Source organism: Periplaneta americana, chromosome 17, assembly GCF_040183065.1.
Source record: "Periplaneta americana isolate PAMFEO1 chromosome 17, P.americana_PAMFEO1_priV1, whole genome shotgun sequence".
In the NCBI taxonomy this organism is placed as follows: Eukaryota; Metazoa; Arthropoda; class Insecta; order Blattodea; family Blattidae; genus Periplaneta; species Periplaneta americana.
In genome coordinates, this window is record NC_091133.1 from 94644082 (window position 1) to 94671778 (window position 27697).

Consider the following 27697-nt stretch of genomic DNA (forward strand, 5'->3'; position numbering starts at 1 on the left):
AACAGATGGGATAGTAGAGCTGCATGGAAAGTGCTGCGGGACACCCTAGATCTTCCTAATCTGCTCTTCTTTAAACGGAATTCGCCACCTCTCGTCTCCTCCCAGTTTTTGCCATCACGAGGTTTGAAAAACATATTAGGTATAGCCAGGAATCAAACCCAAGTTGATAGTCTGGTAAGTTAACTAGTGTATACCGAACTTAAATTGCGTTGATTACACTGGTCTGCATGGGTTTTGTTGTTTTGAAAAAATAGTGTTTCTGAATCAGATTTTCATACTCATTCCAAAAATGAAATCCGTTTTTATGTACCATGTCAGAATTTTTCATAATTCAAATTTTATATTTCTAATATTTTTCATAATACAGTAAGTCATTATTATTTTTCTGCGCTTGGCATTTGTTAAAAACCATTATTTGACAGGCACGACAGTAAGAACACTAATCAACAAACATATACTTTGAAATTCTTTCCTTTCTCAAAATAGCTAAACTAATACCCTAATTTTGAGTCGAGAAATAGGAATATTACGGTAGATTTTGTTTATTAGCTCTAGTTTTTTACATATACTAACCTCAAATAGAAATATTAAAAATACACTTAGAAACGGCCTTTCTCCCTCCTGTTTATTATATACATGAACCATATTACTCATTTATGGAGAGAAAACTTTTATGCTGGAATCGCACTAAGCCGAAATTCCCATCTCGATACATTATTATGTGCAGAGGATCAGATTATTATTGCAAGAACAGAATCTGAACTCCAACGTGCCATACATAACTTAGAAAATACTGCTTCCAAATTTGACGTGACAATCTCAACACAGAAAATAAAAGTAATGGCATTTTTAGGCACAGAACCAAGTCAGAGTAAAATTTGTGTAAATAATATTTTAATAGAACGTATTAATTCATTCAGTTACCTTGGCTACAATCTCTCATTTGCTGTCGAAAAAGATAGGATTAAAATTTCCAAACTCACCAAGATGCTAGGTGTAATCAATCAGATTTTTAAGTCTTCTCAAGTCCAGCGACACACTAGACTCATGGTATATAAAACTCTTGCTCGATCAGTCCTCACACATGGAAGCGAAGCCTGGACCATCAAAAAGGCTGACGAAAGAAGACTCACAATAGCTGAAATGCGATTTGTGAGAAGAACTGTTGGTTACTCTCTCCTTGACCATAAAAGAAATGAAGAAATTCATAAAGAATTAAAAGTAGATTCAATAACCCAGTACATAAAACAATACAGACTGAACTGTAAATAAAATGTTGCCAGGATGTCCTCCAACCGCTTACCATAACTGATCTTACGCTATACTCCAAGAGGCCGAAGGAATTTGGGAAGACCGTAACAAACATGAAATGATGATGATGATGATGATGATGATGATGACACTTAGAAACTCTTTCTTTTCTTAAAATTGCTGAATTAACTTAATTTTGGGTCAAGAAAAATGAATATGACATTAGATTTTGTTTAGTAGGCCTAACTCTGATTTTATAGATACACTAAACTCAAATAAAAGGACTTAATCACGTGAACGGCTTCTTTTTGCTAGTCCCTTGTACGCCTGTTCTGGGGCGTCTCTTGTCAGTAGTCCACAAACATAGAAGCGTTCCATTTTCCCTTATACTTTCGTTCCATTTTCGAAATGTGCTGGTGGAATCACTCTCCATGTTCATCACTCACTACGCCGCAGATGTCAGGGAAGTGGTCCAGGTGAGAAAGTAGGAAATGGATTTTGAGTGACATGTTGCAGCCTAATCGATGGTACTTTTCTAGAAGATTATTCACAATCTCAACGTAGTTGTCAACTCTTCGATTTCCCAGACATCCATGCACAACATATTAAAAATGCCTCCCTTGCTATAGAGAGACAATTTTAAAAAACATTAGCAACAATAACTCATCATTCCTTTATTCAGTTATGCCAACATAATTTATAGACTCCAAATTTCCCTAGTATCCATAAAATTACCCATGACCCATCGCTGCGGTACTCGGATGTGCCAACGCAATCTCCAGGCGTCAAATTTCATAAAATTTTATCTATAACTTACAGTAAATGGGTTATATCTGACAATCAAGAGCTAACTCAAAGTTTTAAATGTCATGTTCGTTTTTTTTTTCAAGTCAGAAAGATTTTCACTGTTGTACAGTGTAATTTTAAGGTAAATTTATTGTACAATCTACTCTCAGTGTGTTAGTATCAGTTCTCATGCTTCAGTTTGCAGTCCAGGTGTAGTTATTACGAGTTTGCACAGAACGCCTTCCTAGGATTAGTTCATTCTGCATAAAAAAACAACAGGCCTTTATCCTATTGGGATTTGATAGGCTTATTTTATTACATCATTAGTGGAAATTCGTTAATTTTTATTTCAAAATATAGTGAGCTACATTTCTATGATTGTCACTTTCCAGCATCCTTAATTACCTGATAAAAAAAACCCTCTTGCTTATTTTCTCGTTATGTGTAATCCTATAAAGAAGCTTTTATAAATGAATAACGGGCCAAGTATCGAACCCGGGGCCTTTGGCTGATCGCACCAACGCTCTACCGACTGAGTTATCTAGGAACTCTCTCAGACCCCGGATAAATTATTTCACTTATGTCCACATACCTCAAGTAGGTAGGTTGACAGAGCCTGAAAGACAGATTTCTATAATTCACGTTACTGTTCGTTAACAGAAAATCACAAATTTAAAAGTCACACGAAAATGTGCACTCATTGCTGGACTCTGACGTTCTGTCAACCCACTTGAGGTATGTGGATATAATAGGAATAATTGAGGCAGGGTCTGGTAGAGTTCCTGGGTAGCTCAGTCGGTAGAGCATTGGAGCGCTCAGCCAAAAGTCCCGGATTCGATACTCGGCTCTAGAACAATTTTTCCCTTGAAATTATAGGGAGCTATACCTGAAAGCCAGATTTGTATGAAGTTCTTATATTTTATTTTTAATTTGTGAATAAACTGCTTTCGAAATTTTCAAACTTTCTCGTACCGGTAATGCAATGTTCACGAAGCTGGCGTTTTGGTTTTTCTATTCTCTCATTGTTCTTTATCAGAGTGAGCGTTCCGATGAGTCAGAATAATCTTTGTGGTAATAAATTGACTTCTTTCGTGTCTGGCACTGCTGCCAATTGTGACACTCGCCAAGCCCAGTCAGCTCCATCAATCAAAGCAGCATTTCACACTGCCAGCAAATATCGCGGTGAAAGTGAGGAAGGGTAACCCATCAGCAATGCAGTCAGTTGACGGTTCCTCACCAAAATATCGGAGCACAAACCCCCGATTCGTTTCATAAGACTTTTTTTTTTTGCAATAGGCGACTATGAGACACATTTTCACGAATACTTTTGTTTCCGCTCATTTCATCATTGTTTCATCATCATGATTTAATTGCAATTTATTTCTACTATAGTTTAAATAAAGAATTACATTCCCAACAGTAGACAAGCCTCTATGCAGTTATAATAAAAAAATAATTGAATTACCAGAATAACTTCTATGCTTATTAGTGTGGCATAAAATCAAATGTTGAAAATTTCTCTACGTTTGGAATCACTGTGAGCAATTAAAACTCTAATTATCTCCGCGTAATACTAAACGACGGATGTTATTGAACGAGTTGTAGTGAACTGTTAAATTAATTATCAAATTCTTCATGCCACTGGAATTTTTGTTTCGTTGAATTCCAGTTATTTTCCTTTCGGTACATAATAAAGCTTAATATCGTCCAAATGTTTCCTTCGGTAACTACGAAATTTAAATACCAAAGAATTAATGACTAGGAAGTTTGAATTACATTCTGAGTATATGCAAATAATTTGAGTGGAAATATTGTGCTCTAGGCTAATTTTAACAGTACTCCAACCTACTAATGACATTTTCCCGAAATATGTATTCAAATGCAATTACGGTTCTATCAACTTCCTGATTTTAATTAAAGGGGTGATTTCAGTAATATTCTGGGGTAAGTCAGCTGTAACAATCCCTGTAAGTACGATATCTGCAATTACACAATTGTGCGCTTCACAATGAAAATTACATTTCATTAATAAGAAATTTTAATATCTCAATCAATAACATTTTATCATTTCAAGACAAAGCGAGAAGAACGATCCATGTCACGTGTCCGTGGTGTTTAGATAATACCAGTATTACGTGAACATGAAGCATAATTCTTTCCACTGGTGGCCAATTTTCAAAGCTGCTTTTCGTACGACTCGGATCATTTTCCCATTTAGTGCTTTAGGCACGTGATAGTGTTCATGCTAAGCCACTATAGGGCAGCACCAGCTCATTTTACAACGATATTTTTATTATATGTAACATTTTCAAGGAACATGGTGCCGCGCCAGTGCGCTGATCTTCTGTCCAGATTGTATTCCCGGCCTAATCCTCATGGAATTAGTGATGAGGAAGCAGACGTTGTAGAGGATTTTTTCTACTTCTGTTTTCTTTCTTCCTGAAGCAGGACCTGATCAACAATATCTGATTCACAAATGTCACTTATGACATTCGGATTTGGAAAAATCATTACATATATAGGGGTATTCAGAAATACCAGACACTCTGAGAGTGAGTTCTCCATACCTGAACAAGAAAATAATGTACCTGTAATGTACATAAATGTCCGGAAACGTCTGGTTCGTGAGTTATACAGAGTGATCCGCGCTTTAGGAATCAGTTCTATAGGTAATTTTGAGCATACTTTAGAATTTCATGTGAACATGGGTCCGATTATCAACGCTAAGGAGTTACAACTGTTTGAACCCTGCGAAAGTGACAGTAGTTTCGAGCAGAACTAAGAATTATTCACTTAAAATACAAAGAAATATTAATTCAAAATACTGTACTAATCATAAAATAAACATATTTCAGTTTGGAAGCGGATTTTCAAATATTCCTCTTTCCAGATCAATGCACTTGGCCGCACGGATGTGAATGGCGCGCGCGTAGCATTCCGTACCTCGGCACGGAATAAGCGCAGCTGATAATAACCAGACCTATCTTCCTCTTCTTCCCCGTACTTCAAGCCACAGCGAAACCCTCCGTGTAGTTTACATTCCAATGTTTATACTTACGCTGCAACTCCAAAGCCTGATTCACAGTATGACGTTTGTATTTTTACGAATAATTTGAAACTAATGATAATCGGACCCATTTCATATGATATTTAATGCTCAAAATGACCTATAGAACTGATTCCTAAAGGGTGGGTCATTAGTCGTGAATTATCCTGTATTCGAAAGATTATATTTTTAATACTTGGATCTGTTTCGGGGTAAAATCCAAAAACCTCTTGACTGGACCAATTTCCCCATATAATTGATGTTATCAGTAAAGTAACTCTACCTGTCTATGTAAGCACATTAAAGGTAGTCACGATCATACATGTCCATGCGTGCTCTGAAGCAGGTAGAGTACATTTTGAGCATTTTTTCCTTTATTGTGACTGGATAATAATTGAAATGAAGATATACTGCATTGTTCATATGCTATTATAAAACATTCTGTCAATTTGAGATTAGGGGAGAGTCGGGTAGTATCGGACATCGGGTAATATCGGACAGTGAGTTTCTTTCATCTACCACCATATGGTAGTACCTGAATGACATGGTTACGTTTCTCAATGCGAAACGTAACCATGTCAATCAGGTACTATCATCGTGTGGTAGATGAAAGAAACTCACTGTCCGATATTACCCGATGTCCGATACTACCCGACTCTCCCCTAAATATGACATCTGTGTTTTTCGTCGTGAGTAATCTTTCGATTGTAACTCATAAACTAGGTATTTCCAGATATTATGTGTCTATGATTTTTTTATTTTTTTTTCTTTGTGTGTGAATATTAGTGTAAGGAAATGTTATACGTTATTTTTGCAGAACTCTTTAGGTATTTATATTTATTGTGTTACGCTTACGTGAATTATATAGAACTCAGACCTTCATATAATTATTTGTTAAGTAAAATTACGTTTTGTTATAGTCAAGTTATGAGGTTAGGGTTAATGTTAATTTATTTCTGAACCATGTAATTCAATCACTAAATTCTAACAAATGTTAAATTTTTATGTTTATTAATATTTTGAATTGCTTGCTCATAAATGATCTCATATGGGCGATGGGAAGAATAGCCTACTTCCCGTCAAAAATTGGAAAAGCATTCCACAGAAACTGACCTATACGGACTCTGCTGTACGTTTCACTGAGACAATGTTACTATTAACTGAACGGCATATGTTTTCACATTTTTGACTAAAGTAAATTTTAGTTGAACTGGAAACTAGCCTATTATCATCTTTCTCGGACCTCTATTTCCACCTCATTCTCCACTCACCTCTTTATATACGTGGAAGGAAGCATGAATAGGAGTGTACGGAGGTGGATGTACAAGCGGTAGGAAATGGAATGCGGAGCTGAAAGTAATAGAGTGTGGGGGTTACACAAAAGATGACGTATTGGGATAGCGAAGAGGAGTCGAGAAAAATGAGCCCTTCTGACGAATGGGCCAACGGAAGGTCTGGGTCGTTCTACTGTAACTAATGGTACATCCTTCCTAACCCGTGCTGATATTGGAAACATATAATATCCTTCCGGTTCTCAATTCAACCTCCTCCATCTTATTTTTCTCTCCTTTTTGTTGAAGGAGGAAAGTCGGATTTTCAGCAAAAAGAAGAATTGCCTCAACAACACAGGAAATCAATACAGTTATATGCAGATGCTTTTTCTTTTTGTACTTCCTGCTATTCCAAAAAATTATTTTACCTCTTTTTTTTTTAATTCGTATACGCTGCACTGATTTCTATACATATGGAAAATAATACTAATTTTCCTACCAATTTCCCATTTTACTTTTTCATTAGGCCTACCTATAGGGTGGTTCGGAGTAATTTACATATAAATACAGCTTTTTTTTTTTAAGTTCAGAAACCCATAGCCTCTTACCTTGAAAGCATTTTGCAGTCAGTTTTATATGTTAGCACTGTGAACCTCTAGAATGATTCTGTTCCATTTTCAAGTATGTTAGCTTCTTTTTATCATAACAATAACCCTAAGTTTAACTGTGCTCAATTTACCCCATGGATAGGGATTTCGGTCTAATATGTATTATTGAAGTAAAACATGCTTTACAGTCCTTATAAAATCAAATTATCCCAACCATAGGTTAGTGTATGTACCCTAGAACACAATGCAGAGGTTAGAGTAGGCATTCAAAAGTTGTAATTAGACCTAACAAGATAAAAAGTTCAGCCAATACTTAAGTTCTTCGTAAGACTTATTTTGTAAATTTAAAATATATCCCATTAAAATCAGGTACAGAAAACACTTAGGATATTTATTTGTCTTTCACCAATCCATAATGTGTGTACGTGGCGTCAGCCACAAGCAACAAAATATCAAGCACCATTTTGCTATCTTTTAGATAGTTTTCCAGAAAAATGTGCAATTTTAAACATACGAATTGTGCCATCGTGCAATGTTGCAATCAGCAGCTGTTATTTTCCGGTGAACAATCCATTCACAGGACATGTTTTAAATAGAGAAGTGGGACGTCATTAGCTCATTACCATGTAGATAGTTTTCAGTGTCGCAAGAAAAAATGTAGAGTGTGTAGGCCTACTGTCTAATTTTTCTATTTTAAACGTGTAGATAGAAAGTGCAAGCAGTATTTTGGTTTGTATTATAAATAGTTACGTTTCACTTCAGTTTTTAAAGTACGAGTAGTTAACCGAAAAATTTACATACGGGAAAGTAAATTTCTAACGCAGTTCTTAAATTCAATTGCTTGTTTACATCTATTGCCCACATTTCTTGTTCCCTAAAAAAACGCACACACAAACAATAGTTCGTATCTGTTGACTCCAGGCAATAACCTTTTATAGCGTTTTCACAGTTCCATAGACTTACTTACTTACTTACTTGCTTGCTTACTTACTTACTTGCTTACTTACTTACTTACTTACGTACTTACTTACTTACTTAGTTACTTACTTACTTACTTACTTACTTACTTACTTACTTACTTACTTACTTACTTACTTACTTACTTACTTACTTACTTACTTACTTACTTACTTACTTACTTACTTACTTACTTACTTACTTACTGGCTTTTAAGGACCCCGGAGGTTCATTGCCGCTCTCACATAAGACCGCCATCGGTCCCTATCCTGAGCAAGATCAATCCAGTCTCTAGCATCATATCCCACCTACCTCAAACCCATTTTAATATTATCTTCCCATCTACGTTTCGGCCTCCCCAAAGGTCTTTTCCCTCCGACCTTCCAACTAACACTCTATATGCATTTCTAGATTCGCCCATACGTGCAACATGCTCTGCCAATCTCAAACGTCTGGATTTAATGTTTCTAATTATGTCAGGTGAAGAATACAATGCGTGCAGTTCTATGTTGTGTAACTTTTTCCATTCTCCTGTAACTTCATCCCTCTTAGCCCCAAATATTTTCCTATTTTCCATAGACTACATTTTAAAATTGCTATGAGGAACGAAAATTTATATAGGCTATTTTCGGGGTCAAATTTCTACAAATTTAAGGGACAAAACTAAATACCATTCAATTATTCATTACCAGAATTTACTGCTCTCTTAAATTGACTAAAGCTATTGGGTATTTAGTCAATAGCTTTCCTCAATTGCGATAATAAACGTTTCATTTAAAACATTTGTTTTCCCCGAAACTTGAGCAAAAACGAGCAAAATAGTATTTGACTTTTCAGTTTGAAATATTTATTTATTTATTTATTTATTTATTTATTTATTTATTTATTTATTTATTTATTTATTTATTTATTTATTTATTTATTTATTTATTTATTTATTTATTTATTTATTTATTTATTTATTTATTTATTTATTCATTTATTTATTCATTTATTTATTTATTTATTTATTTATTTATTCTGGTGTAGTTAAGGCCATCAGGCCTTCTTTCCACACCACCAGAAATACAATACAACTACAAGAAAAATTATACATCAGTGCAATTAATCTACAGTAGAACGAGTTACAGAATGAATATGACATAAAAAACAACTGAACATACAAATACAAATTGAAAATAATAAGAATTTGTCTAACATATTAAATGATGCAAAAAAAAGAGCAAACAAAAAATGAAAACATATACAACAAATACAGACACAAAATAACAGTGTCACTCAGCATTATTGCTATTAATTAAGGGAAAGTAAGCTGTTCTAGTATCCTGGCACGAAGACGAGAGAAATGATTAATCTAACAAAAGGAAATTATTTCCAAAATACTAAAGATATAAACTTCGCCATAAATCTAGCAACTTCTCAGGAACAGATTACGTAAGATAAAACATACTTTTCTAACTTACTTTTAAACTGTGACAGTGTCCGGCAAGCCCTGACGTCACTAGGTAACGTAAATATCTCATTGTTAGAGATTAAGCTCCTGAAATTAATGACATGGCTTAGGCTCACCCGGTGTATTAATTCATTTTTGTACTGGAATCACTAAATAATGTTCGACCAATCTGTATTGCACCGTATCTTTAGAGTCAAATCATTCGTTCTCTTTTTTTAGATTCAAACTGTTCACAGTAACAATTACAGACCTTTAGCCAAGGTCCTCACTTTCTTAACACTCAAGTTACCAGCTTCCCAATCTATCTTTACACCGGCAGAAGATTTTTAATCAAAGTGAAACCTTCTGTTACGATTATGAGGTGTTGGGTAGTAAAGAAACGACTAGGCAAGTTGTCGTATTACCTTATACTGCTATGTTTCGGCCCTAGTACATACAGTAGTAAGATTTGGAAGTGTGTAATCCTCCCAGATTTCTTCTTCCTCTTCCCTCTCGAGATTTACGCGATCATCTGAGTGGATACTTGCTAGATTGATAGTCGGCTGACTGGTTTATGGCCATAAAGTTGCCTGGAGGTTCAGGCGGTCAAATTCACTGAAGATACGTGACCTCTTTGCTTAATTAGATTCGTCCCCCTCACTTAGTACAGTCATATCCAATATCAATTTACGCCTGGGGATACCGCCCAGCAACACAAAGCCAATTAAAGTCTTGCTAACGCGCAAGTTGTAGCCTCGCACAACCTAACCGCGATTATAATTTGGTAATGAGTGGAATGACTTGCCCCTGGAAAGAGTCCACTGTTACGTTAAAAGCGGAACAAATATGATAATCGTAAATGGGATTGATATTCTTACCGCAAAAATAATGACAACTTTTGTGTTTTAGTGTGTAAGTCTAGCTAGAATAGCTCGTATAAATATATTAGTCTCTGTAACATGCTACATGTGCCAGCAATTAGCAATGACACACGCTACCATAGTTATAGTTCGTGACAAATGTTCATAAACACATGCGTTTCCATAGCTCACGACAGAAATGTTTGTAATTACTTGTACTGCCATATTTACAGTTCACTGCAAAAATGTTTCTAATTACTTGTACTGCCATAGTTACAGTTCACGACAAAGATGTTTCTAATTACTTGTAGTTCACGATAAAAAGTTTGTGATCACTTGTACTGTCATAGTTACAGTTCACGACAAAAATGTTTCTAATTACTTGTACTGCCATAGTTATAAGTCACGACAAAAATATTTGTAATCACTTGTACTGTCATAGTTAGTTCATGACAAAAAGTTTATAATCACTTGTACTGCTATAGTTGTAGTTCACGACAAAAATGTTTATAATCAGTAGTACTACCATAGTTATAGTTCACGACAAAAATATTTGTAATCACTTGTACTGCTATAGTTGTAGTTCACGACAAAAATGTTTATAATCAGTAGTACTACCATAGTTATAGTTCACGACAAAAATATTTGTAATCACTTGTACTGCCATATAGTTCACGATAAAATGTTTTGTAATTACCTATACTACCATAGTTACAGTTCACGACAGAAATGTTTGTAATCACTTGTACTGCCATATAGTTCACGATAAAAATGTTTGTAATTACCTATACTACCATAGTTACAGTTCACGACAAAAATGTTTATAATCACTACCATAGTTATAGTTCACGACAAAAATATTTGTAATCACTTGTACTGCCATATAGTTCACGATAAAAATGTTTGTAGTTATACTACCATAGTTACAGTTCACGACAAAAATGTTGTAATCACTTGTACTGCCATAGTTATAGTTAACGGCAAAATGTTTCTAATTACTTGTACTATCATAGTTATAGGTCACGACAAAAATATTTGTAATCACTTGTACTGTCATAGTTATAGTTCACGACAAAAATTTTGTAGTCACTTGTACTGCCATAGTTATAGTTCACTAAAAAAATGTTGTAATCACTTGTATTGTCATAGTTACAGTTCACGACAAAAATGTTTGTAATCATTTGTACTGCCATAGTTATAGTTCACGACAAAAATGTTTGTAATCACTTGTATTGTCATAGTTACAGTTCACGACAAAAATGTTTGTAATCACTTGTATCTGCCATAGTTACAGTTCACGACAAAAATGTTTGTAATCACTTGTACTCCCATAGTTATAGTTCACACCAGAAAGTTTGTAATCACTTGTACTGCCATAGTTACAGTTCACGGCAAAAATGTTTCTAATTACTTGTACTGCCATAGTTATAGGTCACGATAAAAATATTTGTAATCACTTGTACTGTCATAGTTATAGTTCATGACAAAAATTTTTGCAGTCACTTGTACTGCCATAGTTATAGTTCACGACAAAAATGTTTGTAATCATTTGTACTGCCATATTTATAGTTCACGAAAAAAAAAATGTTTGTAATCACTTGTAACGTCATAGTTATAGTTGACGACAAAAATGTTTGTAATCACTTGTAATGCCATAGTTACAGTTTACGACAAAAATGTTTTCAATCACTTCTACTAGCCTACCATAGTTATAATTCACTATAAGTGTTTGTAATCACATACACTTGAATAGTTACAGTAGTACACGAAAAAGTATATAATCATATGCGCTTCCCTAGTTATAACAAATGTTTGCCATCACATGCGCTTCCATAATAATAATAATAATAATAATAATAATAATAATAATAATAATAATAATAATAATAATATTAATAATAATAATAATATTAATAATAATAATAATAATCATTCACCACAAGTGTTTGTAATCACATACACTTGAATAGTTACAGTATATAATCATATGCGCTTCCCTAGTTATAACAAATGTTTGCCATCACATACGCTTCCATAATAATAATAATAATAATAATAATAATAATAATAATAATAATAATAACTATTCACGACAAATGTTTGTAATCACATGTGCTTGCATGGTTACAGTACTCGTGCATGATAAATATGTGTAATCACATGCGCTTCCCTAGTTATAATATACGACAAATGTTTACCATCACATGCGCTTCCATAATTATACTTCAAGATAAAAGTTTTTAATCCATGCGCTTTCATAATTATAATTCACGCATTTTTTTATAATTATATTATGCGTTTCCAAATAATAATAATAATAGTAAACTGCCCCCCATTGAGGGTAGCCCTTACGGACTCAGTATATCCTCAAAAAAAATTATTATACGTATGTAAACATAGATATTAAATTTTAAAGAAGGAAAACAAAGAAAAGGGCGTGAAAAATTACAATTGCTATTAATGTAGCACCATGTGATTAATTAGAATTTGGCAGGATTTTTTTAACACAATTATCACAGTGTCATCCCTCAGAGATGTTGGCAGAGCAAACTGCCGTCGAAATACTTCGAAAAAAGCTGGTGTAGTCCCTCGAGCACCTATGAGCAAGCCGAATACCTCAACGTGAATTAAGGCATATTTCAGCTTGAAATAGTTGACTGTAGGCTCATAGATCGACTTCTTCTCAAGATGGACCTCACGATAAATATTTGTAATCACATGCGCTTCCCTAGTTATATATAAATCACTGCACATGCTTACAGTCACGCACGCTTCCATAAATTTATTGTATTTCACGTCAAAAGTTTTTATCACATGAACTTCCACAGCTATAGTTTACGAAAAATTATTGTAATCACTTGCGCTACCATTGTCATAATCAAGAACAATAAAATTGTCACCATGTTTCTTATCGCTGTTATAGTTCGACCACATGGCTTTTTACCAAGGAACAGAGTTTTGATACAGATCCGTGTACTGTCATGACATTCATGACTATCTCATCCACTTCGTAGTCTCCTTTGCAGTTTAAAAAGGCCTTATAAACAGTTTTAGAATAAATTCTTTCTAAGATGGTTAGTTTTGGCACACATAAGCATTCCAAAAGTCTTTATTCATTGAGTGAGTGATTTCACGAGGGCTGGGCCCGGAATAGATTCTTCCACTTAGGCTGTTTAGGCCCATTATACTCCTTATATGTTATGATTGTCTAAGTTCGACGGTTGGCTCGTATGAAATTCATTAATCCGACGCTGACAGGGGGGCCATCCTTCCTTGGCCCTGCAGGTAAGGTTCCATCGAGTGATGAGTCCGAATCCAGAGGTCAGAGAGCCCCAAGGGCTTAGAACGTAGATCAGAATCCGTACTACTTCCGGACATCATCGCAGCCTATTTTTACTATGGATACAACTCCAACATTATGGACAATATCATAAGAAAGACTAAACACAAACACAAGAACAAAACAAATATATCACTCTAACATACGAAAACAAAAACACATACAAGATTGCATCATCTTTCAAGTAACTAAAATACAACATTGTATACAGAACACACTACAAAAACTTCTAACACACAAATAAATACAACTTAACAGGTATATACAAACTATCATGCAATAGTTGCAACGACTTCTATATTGGAGAGACTGAAAGATCATTTCAGACATGTTACAAGGAACATATCACAGCCATAACTAAACTTCACATCAATTCAACCTACGCAGAAAACATCACAAACTTCAATCACAACTACAGCAACACAAACACTGACATGAAAATATTACATATCCAGCCAAAAAGCCAGAAACTTGACACTTTGGAACAATATGAAATTTACAAACATACAAAAACACACCCACAGCACTTCCTGAACACTCAACTCAATTTCAAAACACACACCCTTTTCGACACAATCATGAACACACCCCACCACAACAGGGAACCAGAAGATAGCGCGGGACCTTCGCTAGGCTTCGAACAACGAGTGGAGTTCCCGGGTAGCTCAGTTGGTAAGAGCGCTGATACGTTCAACCAGAGGTCCCGGGATCGATACTCGGCCCCGGAACAATTTTTCCCTTGAAATTATTCAAATCTGCTTTGCAGGGCGCTTTACCTGAAAGACTAGATTTGTATAATATATACGTCACTGTGTACGTTAACAGAAAACCACAATTCCAAGTCACACAGAGATTGTGTGCACTCGATGTGGATCTCTGGCGTTTCGTCAGCCCACGCGAGTCGTGTGGATATAAAGGGAAAAGTTTGGACGGTGTCGGGTGGAGTTCCCGGGTAGCTCAGTTGGTAAGAGCGCTGGTACGTTCAACCAGAGGTCCCGGGATCGATACCCAGCCCCGGAACAATTTTTCCCTTGAAATTATTCAAATCTGCTTTACAGGGAGCTTTACCTGAAAGACTAGATTTGCATAACGAAGAATATTACGTCGAAACTAGTCAGTCAGGTAATTTTCTAATATTAACACAGTAGAGAAGATATAAAGTTAATCAGTGATACAGATGATAGATGAAATCAGGGGAAGTGGAGAGTGTTGGTGGAATAAAAGAGGGAAATGGGAGTGCCCGGGAGAAAAACCCTCTGCAACGTCTGCTTTGTCCACCACAAATTGCACCCAGTCCTAACCGGAGATCAAACCCAGGTCGCCCGGATGGAAAGCCAATGCGCTGGCACTGTAGTCACAGACACGACGAACATTATGCCACGTCAAAATCCTGGAAATTCTGAATGGCTTTTGAATGTGGCTTTTAATGAAGAACTCTGTATTGGCCTACACCATGCTCTGAGTTGTTTCCCGTACACTTTGAGGGTCATTGTGACTACCTGTAGCATCAGAAAGGGAACGGAGCGTTATCAACAAGTGGTGATGTTCGGCTAACCTCGAGAAGTCGCGTTGTTATCGAACTGCTGCCACACAATGGCAAATGGGAACAGCCGCTATCTCTTGCAAACTTTTCGCCAAAGTGGAGAACTTTCAAAGGTTGTGTAAGAGTAATACCAGACAAGGTTGAACAAAGTACGGCTTTTGACCCGAATTCGAGTTTTTAAATGAAACTGTTCAGGTGAAGTCTTCATTAAGAATGAATTAATTACTGTTCACAATGTGTGAAGCTTCATTACAGAATTACGGGATTAAGAATAAACACATTAATAGTAATATGCGTTACAAGAGCGGTATGTTGAAGTTTTCACGTTCGAGGAAAAGTTTGAAAAAGCGAAACGTAGTTGAGCTTTTTTAATTTCCGAGAATTAAAAGAAAACATACCGCTCCTGTATCATACATTATTTTATGCGAAGATCGTTTATTACATACCTGAAAGAGGAATTTCTAATTATTTGCAATGAAATCCCTATCTTGGTTTCTGTTCAATGACGGCAAATTTGCAAAACAAAAATATCTATCTTCAACATTGTTGCTTTAAAATGTTTTCTGTGTTTACTATACTCCAGCAGGCCGTGATATACGTCTGTCTTTTTTTTCCCCCCAGTCTATAAATGCGAACTTAAAACAAACGGTAAGGTTATGTAATGATTTACAGTTTACTTAATTTTTGCAAATATTTAAAAACAATAATTAATAGTGCAATTTAGGTAAAATTGCAGTGGTAAGTTTCCAATTTATAATTATTACTATATTGAACGTCTCTAAAAATAATATGCTAAAAGCCTAAAGCAGTAAAATCAATATGTCACTTAAGCGGTAAGAAGAGGAAAATTGTTATGTGTGTTAGGTTGGGAATACTGAATGTGGAATTTTAGACTTTCCGCGGATTGATTTTGTGCGGAAACCAAGCAAATACGCACCATCTCGCACAAACACTTTTACACAGATACACACAAAGTTTCAGGTCACTGATAATTCCTTTCATGGTTGAGTGGTCAGACCTCCGGCCTGTCACGGAGGCAGCCCGGGTTCGAGTCCCGGTCAGGCCTGGGATTTTTCATTGAAAAATCCATATTGTCACTTGTGGCGGACGAGGTCGCAGTTGGGGTTTTTCTCGGGGTTCTCCACTTTCTCCTCATTAGGCATCTACATCATTCCGTCACAATTTCTCCATTTCGTCATCATTCCATAGCATTCCCCGATCGTCGGCTGACGACGCACGGAGGGGGCTGGCCTAGGGACGAGAGGGGGTTGCCTGCTCGAAATCTGGGTATGCAGCGCACCTTGGTGCAGTCAGCTGATGTGGGTTTGGGAATCCGCCTAGGTTGAGAGTTAGCGCAGTAGATTGTAACATGGCACAGTGCTGGGCCATAGAGCCCTCTCCCATAAATTCCATTCCAATCCCTTTCATTACACATAAAAGAGTTGCAGACATTTATCGTGGGATATTATTTATTTATTTATTTATTTATTTATTTATTTATTTATTTATTTATTTATTTATTTATTTATTTATTTATTTATTTATTTATTTATTTACTTATTTACTTATTTATTTATTTATCTATTTATCTATTTATTCATTCATTCCTTCATTTTACTGTCATTAAATGCTAACAAATAACAAGTGACTAATAATAAGTTAGCACAAGGATAATAATAATAATAATAATAATAATAATAATAATAATAATAATAATAATAATACTTACTTACAAATGACTTTTAAGGAACTCGGAGGTTCATTGCCGTCCTCACATAAACCCGCCATCGGTCCCTATCCTGAGCAACATTAATCCAGTCTCTACCATCATATCCCACCTTCCTCAAATCCATTTTAATATTATCTTCATACCTACGTCTCAGCCTCCCCAAAGGTCTTTTTCCCTCCGGCCTCCCAACTAACACTCCATATGCATTTCTGGCTTCGCCCATACGTGCTACATGTCCTGCCCATCTCAATTGTCTGGATTTTATGTTTCTAATAATGTCAGGTGAAGAGTACAATGCGTTCAGTTCTGCGTTGTGTAACTTTCTCCATTCTCCTGTAACTTCATCCCTTTTAGCCCCAAATATTTTCCTAAGAACTTTATTTTCAAACACCCTTAATCTCTGTTCCTTTCTCAAAGTGAGAGTCCAAGTTTCACAATCATACAGAACAACCGGTAATATAACTGTTTTATAAATTCTAACTTTCAGATTTTTTGACAGCAGACTAGATGACAAAAGCTTCTCAACCGAATAATAACAGCATATTTATTCTGCATTTAATTTCCTCCCGAGTGTCATTTATATTTGTTACTATTGCTCCAAGATATTTTAATTTTTCCACCTCGTCGAAAGATAAATCTCCAATTTGTATATAATAATAATAAATAATAATAATAATAATAATAATAATAATAATAATAATAATAATAATAATAATAATAATAATAATCTTCAGCATCATCATTTACGAACAAGGTTTAGGCTATAAATAACCGCCCAGGCCACTTTAGCACATTTATTTTAGTTGGTTATTTAACGACGCTATATCAACTGCTTCAGCACATGTTATTTTACAGCTCATTAACACTTGCATCTGCCGAATAATAATATTAATAATAACAATAATAATACAATAACGGTGATGATGATGATGATAATAATAATAATAATAATAATAATAATAATAATAATAATAATAATAATAATAATAATAATAATTCATATGCTAAATATTTTATCACTATGCAAAATCCTACAATGTAAGGATATCATATTTATTGCTATATGAGTTTAATGTATCAGGACCGAGGAAAGAGATTTGAATTTTTGTCGTAGAAAAGACTGTTACATCTCATAACTTTCATAAGAACACGGAAGATACTAATGTTTATGAAATATGTTCATATGATATTATCTTTAAGGACACTGAGTAAAATCTAAGCGTCAAGATCTTGCAGTTGGGAATGTGTAGGAATAAAATACGACACGAAATCACCATTTTCCCAGTAATGTTCTTACATTTAATGACCGGAAATCTACACGAACATAACGATGTGAATTTGCAATGGGTACTTTTTAATAATCATTTCAGCTATTGTAACAAAATTTCAGACTAGGCCTGAAGATGTATATCAATAGCTAAGAAGTGATACCTCATATTTACAAAAATGGTCATTTAGTTTAACTGCATTATTGTTTAGAATAACTACATTATTACTATGTTCACAAAATTGGAAAGTTAACTAATATTTTGTCTTTGTGTAGAGGTTGTTGCAAAGCAGGAGAATATATAAAAGTTTTACCTATTTTTGAGGAAAAAAAAATTTTAACGGTTTTTTTTATTCACCGCAAATTTACAGATACCAGATATCACTTCTTAGCAATCGATATATTTAAGTTTATACCTCACTACCGTACTGCAAAGTATTGAAAGTGAATCGGGCGTAGAAGGAGAAAATATTCACCACATTAGATCTAACTTGTAATTGCACGAATGAAATATACTTGCGTATTAAAACAAAATGAACTCTCAAAAATATATTAAGATGTTTGATATCCGTTCTAATTTTGATTTGGAAAATTATAGTTGAATTCAAGAGAAGTAGTTTCCCTCGTCAAGATTATTATTATTATTATTATTATTATTATTATTATTATTATTATTATTATTATTATTATTATTATTATTATAGATGGAAGTTAGACATTTCTATAAATAGCATTGAGTGAGATAACATCCATGAGTGTTTGCAGTTGAGACATGAGGTTGGTGGCGTGTAGGCAAGACGAGAGGGTAGAAGGGTGCAGTTAAGATAGTGACGCGAGGGTGGAGGGGTGCAGTCGTTACCTGATTGCACGCTCCTCCTCGGCTTGTTGACGGCAGGGTGGCGAGCCTATATTTAGTTACGTGTTGGGAGATGAAATTACTTGCGCCCAAACTCATCAACTGCTCAATTTACGTCTTCTCCGCAGTACATAAGTCGTCAGCTGTTACCCACAGGCGTCATCTACTGTCCGCCTGAGAAGTTACACGTGCAGTTCATGTAGCTAGGCCTAATACTGGCTTTTCGATTTATGTCGTATCGAGTTCTGTAAGTTTAATAAATGCTATTCATTTAGACTTACTCATTTCGACATACAATTACTTCTTTCTTCTCACTAGGTATGGGGAAAGTATAACTCGAGAGAGAATTGCCCGTCACATAAAACTGTAATCTCCTCTCCTTGTCATCTCCTTGTATTTCCCTTGCTCTCGGTATTTCCCTCTTGATCTTCTTGCGTCGCCTTCTTCTCCATATATTCCTCTTGTTTTCATTGTGTTCTCCTTGTTCCTCCTCTTTTCTCTTTGTTCTCCTAGTATTTTCTATGTTCTCCTTGTCCTCCTTGTATTCCCCTTGTTCTCCTTGTCGTACCCTTATTATCTTTGTATACTCCTTCTCATTTTCGCCCCCATGTTCTCCTTGTTGTACCTTTGTTGTGCTTGTCGTCCTTTTGTTCTCCTTGTCATCCTCTTGTTCTCCTTGTCGTTCCATTGTTATTTTGTCTTCCCTTTATTCTCATTCTCTCCCTTGTTCTCCTTCTTACGTTTTCCTAGTTCTCCTTGTTCCCTTTTCTCCTTGTGTTCCCCTTGTTCTTCCTTATACCTCTTGTTCTCTTTCTATTCTCCTTGCTCTCTCCTTATATTCTCCTTGCTCTCTCCTTATATTCTCCTTGCTCTCTCCTTACATTTTCCTTACTCTCTCCTTATATTCTCCTTGCTCTCTCCTTATATTCTCCTTGCTCTCTCCTTCTATTCTCCTTGCTCTCTCCTTATCTTCTCCTTGCTTTCTCCTTATATTCTCCTTGCTCTCTCCTTATATTCTCCTTGCTCTCTTCTTATATTCTCCTTGCTCTCTCCTTATATTCTCCCTGTATTCTCTTTACTCTCTCCTTATATTCCCCTTATCCTCTCCATATATTCTCCTTACTCTCTCCTTATATTCTCCATACTCTCTTCTTATATTCTCCTTACTCTCGTCTTATATTCTCCTTGCTCTTTCCTTATATTTTCCTTTTATTCTCTTTACTCTCTCCTTATATTCTCCTTACTCTCTCCTTGTATTCTCCTTGCACTCTCCTTATATTCTCCTTGCTCTCTCCTTAAATTCTCCTTGCTTTTTCCTTATATTCTCCTTGCTCTCTCCTTATATTTTCCTTGCTCTCTCCTTATATTCTCCTTGTCTTCACTTGTTCCCCTTGTGTTTACTCGTTTGCGTTGTGTTTTATTGTTCTTCTTGTATCCTGTTGTTCTCCTTGTGTTCTCTTGTTCTGCTTTTCCCTTATTCTCTTTGTATTCCTTTGTTCTCCTTATGTTGCCTTGTTCTTCTTGTTTTTCCCTTGTTCTCCTTGTATTCCCTTTGTTCTTCTTGCTTTTCTCTTATACTCCTTATATTCACCTGTTCTCCTTCTACTTTTCTTGTTTTAATTATATTCCCTAGTTCTTCTTGTCGTCTCCTTGTTATCTTTGCATTCGCTTGTTCTCCTTGTATTCCCTTTGTTCTTGTTTTCCCTATGTTCTCCTTGTATTCCTCTTCTTCTAATTATATTCCCTAGTTCTCTTTATCTTCTCCTTGTTATCTTTGTATTCCACTTATTCGCCTTGTATTCCCCTTCTACTCTTTGCACCTTCTTTGTACTCCTTGTATTTCCTTTGTACTCCTGGTATTCCCCTTATACTCCTTGTATTCCTTTGTACTCCTTTTATTCCCCTTGCTAGCCTTGTATCCCCTTGTTCTCCTTGTCTTCCCCTTGTTCTCCTAGTATTTCCCTTTTCTCCCTTGTATCCCCTTCGTTCTCCTTGTATGTCTCTGTTCTTTTATTCCCCTTGGTCTCTTTGTGTTCCTCTAGTATTCCCCTTGTTCCCCTACTATTTCCCTCTTGTAATCACACCCCACACGTAGTTATACGCAAAGATATGACGTAGCATCCGTCGATTTTTTTCTCCAGGAAATGACAAAAGTGGCTAATTTCGTAACTAATGCATCTTACTGATGCCATTTTTATATTTGTATTCTTCTATAATAACTGTCAGTTACGAAGACGGCTCTATTCAGAACACTTCTGCACGCATATGTAGACCATAATGAAGTGATCTTTGAAATCGAACTATTTTAGTTAAATTGCTAGATGTTAAGATGGTCAGTTTTAATCTATGGATAGGATTGAGATGACATGGAATTATATTTTTTCCACTCTACATGTCAACTTCGAGCTAGACGCTTATGATACCAAATCATCAAAATAACTCCACCCTTTCTCTGGGATATTCTGCGATGAAAATGTCAAGTAGGGTTACTATGGTTTGAGTATTGAAAAATAAAAACATTTCTTGGAGTATAACAAGGTATTATTGCTCCATACGTTGTTTTCTATACATCGGAACTTCCAAAATGCTCCAAACAACCTAAGTGAAAACCACAATAATATATTTCAGTGCGTGTTCAAGTATTTACGTTGCATTTTGGAGCGCATTGTCAAATACTTAGCAATGGAATGTAAAGAATCGATTTAATGTTACATTATCTACTGCGAAGCCACCTAAAAGCATTGTACAAGATCAATACCTAGGTTTTGCCTTAATTTTTTTGGCTGAATATGCTAGTATTTTATTTATAAGTATATTATATTGTATTAGTTTTCCTCTTAGAGCTCTCATTATCAGTGGGAAGTAATCAGACATCATCTGTTTTTATTACGATACAGTAGGATACCGTACTTGTCACTTCTTTTTCTTAGTCTGAAGGTAGCTTCAGTGTGAAGTTTCAAAATAATACTGCTGGGGATATTTCGTCCTTATAGGGCTATAGCACGTATAGTACTCTAAATCTTATTCCAAAGGCCTCACATCTCATAACTGAAATGTTATTTACAGGTTGGATCCATACGATGGCAAAAAGGCTTAACATCTCTGTGAATGACGTAACACATTCCGAGTCCTACATCACCGCCCTCTACTTCACTTGCTCCAGCCTTACCAGCGTTGGATTTGGTAACGTCTCAGCAAATACTACGTGTGAGAAGATATTCAGCATATGCACCATGCTTATTGGAGGTAGGTAAAAGCTTGTAATCATTCTCATCTATAAATTATGAAACTGTAAAAGAAAATAATATGATTTAAAGTGTTAAGGTACTTATAAAAAATATTTCGATCAAAATAACGTATTTCCACTAACTACGACGGTAAATACTTATACATGTTTAGCATACTTATATTACGTGTAAAGGGATTGAATCTTACTTGGAGAGGGTTGCCAATATTTACCTACTTAGGTAAATTACCAGGAACACATGAAACTATTGAAAGATAGTCATCTGTTTCATTGGCTTCCTCAATTAGATATCATTACGTAAATTGTGTGAGTGAAATTTTGTTTGTTTGTACTTATGTTATTTTATTACTTAAATTTATTGTTTACTTTGTCTTCTTCTTTCTGCTTATCTACAGTTCATTTTTGAAACGGATACAGTAAATTTCCTCCCTACCCTAGGTAAAAATTACGTAAATTGCCTCCTGTTTACAGGAGCTGCCGTACATAAGTTTCCTTCTCTTTGCCTGAGAGAGTGAACATGCTTCCCATTTGTAAATATGTCACTGGAATCAACATTTCCCTTCCCATTTGCAGATTTAGGACTATTAATAATAATTTAGGCGTACGTAGCCTACATAAATTCGCACAAATTACTAGTGTGGTTAAAAATATGGTTCAATATTGAGGACATCATACCAGAAGAACGTATCAACTAATTTTGAGTTATTGAAATATTTTAATGGAACCTATTTATGTATGAAAACAATCGTTTGAGAATTACAATGGACATGAGAAAGAATCAAAGAAAGTAATTTGTTATGTATACAAGAAAAGGAAAAATAATTCCACCTTTTCATGACTCCCTATATAAACGTGCACAAATTAATAACTATATTAATAGTAAATAGTGTTGTGGGATTTAATCGATTAATCGATCAATTTCTGTTGTAAGATTAATCGATAAAAATATTTAATCGAATAAATTAATTTAACGTACCTTTTACTATATTGTACTTATCGGAGGAAATAAAATGTCATTGATAATCCATTTTGAATCTTGTGTACACTACTTTTAACACTTGAATATAAGTAATTGATTAACTAGCGGACTTACTCGTGTTAATTATATACATAATATGAACATACATGAACATAATAAACACGAGTAAGTCCGCTAGTTAATTAATTACTTAAATGTCATTGATTAAATTTCCAACTTCTTTACAGTGTTAATATTTAGGATTTACCTTGCTTGACTAGTTTCAAAGTCTTGTGCTTCATTGTCCAAAGTTAGAATCACTGATATATAAGTGTTAAAGTTTATATAGAAAAATGAACTAAAATGTCATGATTTACAGGCGAAGAATTGTCGTTAGGGTTGCCAACACTGGTAAATAAAATTACCGGCCATTTTATAAACGCAAGTTTGGATGAATATATATAATATACCAAATGCAAAATCTGCTATATGGTATGAACAAAAAATAATAATAATAAATTAAGAAAAAATCTTGCTTCAGTGTTCCAAAATGCACTTTTTACTTTTGTATTTGAAGCTTGATACGACACACAACTTCTATTTCTTCTCCTATAAAGTGATAAAATTCTGCACAACTAAATTTAAGATTTTCCCCGATAAAAAGTTCAGCTTTTATTATTTATCAAAAATATTAGTTTTAACTGTTATTTTTAAAAGAAATTTAAACTTATTTCTTTAGTCATTTAAAGCTTTTTAAAGACATTTTTAAGTTATGCTGTAGCCTAAGACGCAATTTTTCATCAATTCTTGCAATAGCAGAACTCCTCTGTTCGAAACTTAGTACATATGATTTATGACTGCTAGAATTCGAAGTAAGTGATGACCCTGTTTACTTGCATTGCAATTAATCTTTTAAAGAACAGAGCAGCAAAATATCAACTGTCCTAGGTGGCAGAATGTCTAAATACAGCCCTATGTGTAATGATTAGAGAATGTACAGGGGATGTTGAAAATGTTAAACATATCATATCTCTTTACTAGGTTTTTGATTGCATATTCTCTTCTTCATACTAGTGTATTATTTGCTGTCCTTGACTTTATTTGTTTATATTCCTACTATCCTACTCTGTATTTCTTTAGTTTTTCGTCAGTATGTCTTGTCTTTATATGGGCTATTCCATATGAAATCGATCAGTAAAAAACCTCGCATTTTTTTAATACTCTAATTTTTTCCCTATTTATACAAGGTGCTGAGGAGAGTGCATTTTCAAAAATATACTATCGAAAGTCAAACGGTTTTCGTACTATTGAGCGACAAATTTGGCGTATTTTATAAAAACAAGCCTCTTTCAGCGCTCAGAACTCTGGAACCATTTACTGCAAAACATTGAACGGGAGCTCATTTTGAAGCTGACATTTAGTAGGTTATGATAAGAAATAATACTTATTTTTATTGTATACAGAGAGACAGATAATCTGATTTTACTTACTTTTAGGCTTTTTGCCCATTTGTAAAAATGTAAAAAAATATTGAGAAAAAACCTTGCATTATTAAGAGGGATTCGGCATTGTTTGCATAGTGGCTCGGCAATAAGTTTCGAGGATATTAAATAAATTATTTTCACACGCCTAGACTTGAACGGCGCAGTACCCTACACATTGGCCGAGAGCTGAAGATAAGCGAGCATTGGGCGTCATTTTACTCCTGTGTTTATGAAAACTTGTGATAAAGCTAGCCCAGCCATGACTGCTAGACGACACATCACTTGTTTGTTTCCTGGCCTTGCTTGTCTCGACTACCTACAGTCAGCTGGTTAGTTCACGCGCGTACTATTTATTTTCTTTATTTGATATTTTCAATACTTTCTTATCAACGGTGCACCAGTAAAAAATATGTGTTTATTTGTACTTTCAATGCGGAATCTAACCATATATTTTATAAATAATTTTTCATGGGCAAAGGCGTCTTAATGAAAAAAAAAATCTAAATTTATCCATTTCCATAAAAAGTAAGAAAAACTGTTTACATGTCAATATAAACTATAATTTCTCAGCATCAAAATAAATCATGATTTTGATCATTGGGTGAAAGGGTTTCGGAGCCACAACAGTTTAAAGTTGCTAATTTTATGAAAATACGATAAATTAAAATATTTTTAATTTAAACACTATGAAGTTCTGATGCCTCAAACTTTGCACAAAGCATTGTATCACAGTTGTCAATGGACAGAAAAAGTTTAATTGTATTTAAAAATTGCAAGGTCAATTTTCTCTATATTTCGGTCGATTTGAGATGGAATAGCCCATATATTGTTATTCTTCCTGTAACTATCACTGTGTGAAAATCTATTTGTAGTTAATAAATATTCCTTCATTAATTTTCAATTGAATGACGTTACGCTCATTTGATTACAGCATTGATGCATGCAGTAGTGTTTGGCAACGTGACAGCCATCATCCAACGCATGTATTCAAGACGATCCCTCTACCAGACTAAGTGGCGTGACTTGAAAGATTTTCTCACCTTGCATCAGATTCCCAAGGAGATGAAGCAGAGGATGCAAGACTACTTCCAGACCATGTGGTCGTTGAATCATGGCATCGACATTCACGAGGTGAGAGAGGTGTGTATTGTGACTGCGGTACCTCTATATGCATTGACCTTGTCTTGCTTCCACACTGACAGAAAATTACCTCAGACCACTATACACCTTATTTTAAACATTTATTCTTTTAAATAATATGAACATTAAATGCTTTTACATACAATATGAAGTTTAGAACTTCAAAAAAAGACATTCTTGTATACAAAAATCAAGCAAGTTCTTGATGTCTATACTTTGTACCTTATGTGTCACAAATTTACGTTACACTTTTTTTGTGACCCATGTAGTACTTTATGTCGGAATAAAAATATGATATCCATACATCCTCCTCTAAAACTCAAATATATGTATACATGTGGCGACAACTTGTAATTGCTTGGATGTTTCATGTCTTTTTACAGTGATCTTGTATGAAACTTGAGTTCTTTCTTGCTTGCATATTAAAGCCATCCTCTTCTTCTTCATTTAATTTTTTTTTTTTCATATAAGTAAAAAATTACTTTAATACGTTTATTATTACGGAATATACATCACTTGCAAATTCCAAAGTCTCTATGTTAGTCCACCTCTCTGAGAACATATCAGTCACTCTCTTGTTCTGTAAACACAAGGTCAATCTTATTCATATTCAACTTTAAATTATGTACTGGTACAATATACAGGGTGTTTAAAAAATACGGGGCATAATTTCAGGTATGTATTTCCCACATGTAGACAATCAAAATAGTTCATTACAACATGTGTCCGGAAATGCTTTATTTCCGAGTTATGGCCTTCACAACATTGAAATTCACCGGAACGTTTTTCTTTCCGCAGGTCGTTGCCGTCAAAGGAGACATTAAAAGGGTACTCTGACAGTTCATTCCGAGGCGAAGGTTACATTCAGTGTTGTGTAGGCGTTAGACTGTGCGACATGTATTCAAATCAAACAGACTTACGTGGCAGGCGTACATAAACTTCCTGGAAAACACCATACCCCATGTTTTAAAAGACACTCCACTGATCAATCGTCAACACATTCACTTCTTGCATGATGGCGCTCCTGCACACTTCAGTCGTACGGCTCGCCGGTACTTGGATCGAAGGTTTCCTGATTGATGGATAGGTAGAGGTGGCCCAATTGCTTCGCCTCCACGCTCACCTGATCTGAACCCTCTCGATTTCTACTTGTGGGGCCATTTTAAATCATTGGTTTATTCGTCTCCGGTGCCTGATTTGGAATCCCTTCGGAATCGAATTGTGGCATGTCCTGAGGACATACGCAATACTCCTGGAGTTTGGGATCGTGTTCGCAGGTCAATGAGACATCGATGTGAGGTCTGTATTCAAGCAGGAGGTGGACATTTTGAACTTCTTCTGTAATGACAACGACCTGCGGAAAGAAAAACGTTCCGGTGAATTTCAATGTTGTGAAGGCCATAACTCGGAAATGAAGCATTTCCGGACACATGTTGTAATGAACTATTTTGATTGTCTGCATGTGGGAAATACATACCTGAAATTATGCCCCGTATTTTTTAAACACCCTGTATAGCAGTTTTCCAGAACAATTTTTATTCCTCGTATTTCTGTAACAAATATTACAAAGTAAAGTGTTTTGAAAAAGATTTATTTCAATATCTATAACATATTCAAAATTGGAAAATATGTTGGAAAAAATTAATGAAATGAAAAAACTGTATGCAGATGTGTAACTATAACATAAGAAGGTGTAGGATCCCATGGTACAAGTAACCAGAGAAAATCTTTTCAGTTGTTGTCAACACCTGTCTTATTAGATACGGAACTCGTTACTAAAATTTTCCATATCATAGACAACTTATTATTTTATTTCACATATTGCTTTTTATTTAATATTATTCACAAATTTGTGATAACAAAATTAGACTTCTCTGGTGTAGGGTTTCATGGTACAAGTAACCAGAGAAAATCTCTTCAGT

General features: G+C 35.0%; 1 protein-coding gene across 3 annotated transcripts in view; it reads left to right on the top strand.

Moving 5' to 3' along the window:
- Elk (Eag-like K[+] channel) overlaps nt 1-27697 on the top strand; it is a 778027-nt gene that overhangs the window by 720192 nt on the left and 30138 nt on the right. For all 3 annotated transcript variants that reach the window (XM_069817143.1, XM_069817142.1, XM_069817144.1), the window contains exons 10-11: nt 22013-22192; nt 25567-25766. In XM_069817143.1, coding sequence (XP_069673244.1) covers nt 22013-22192; nt 25567-25766 — 380 coding nt within the window. The remainder of the gene's footprint in view (nt 1-22012; nt 22193-25566; nt 25767-27697) is intronic.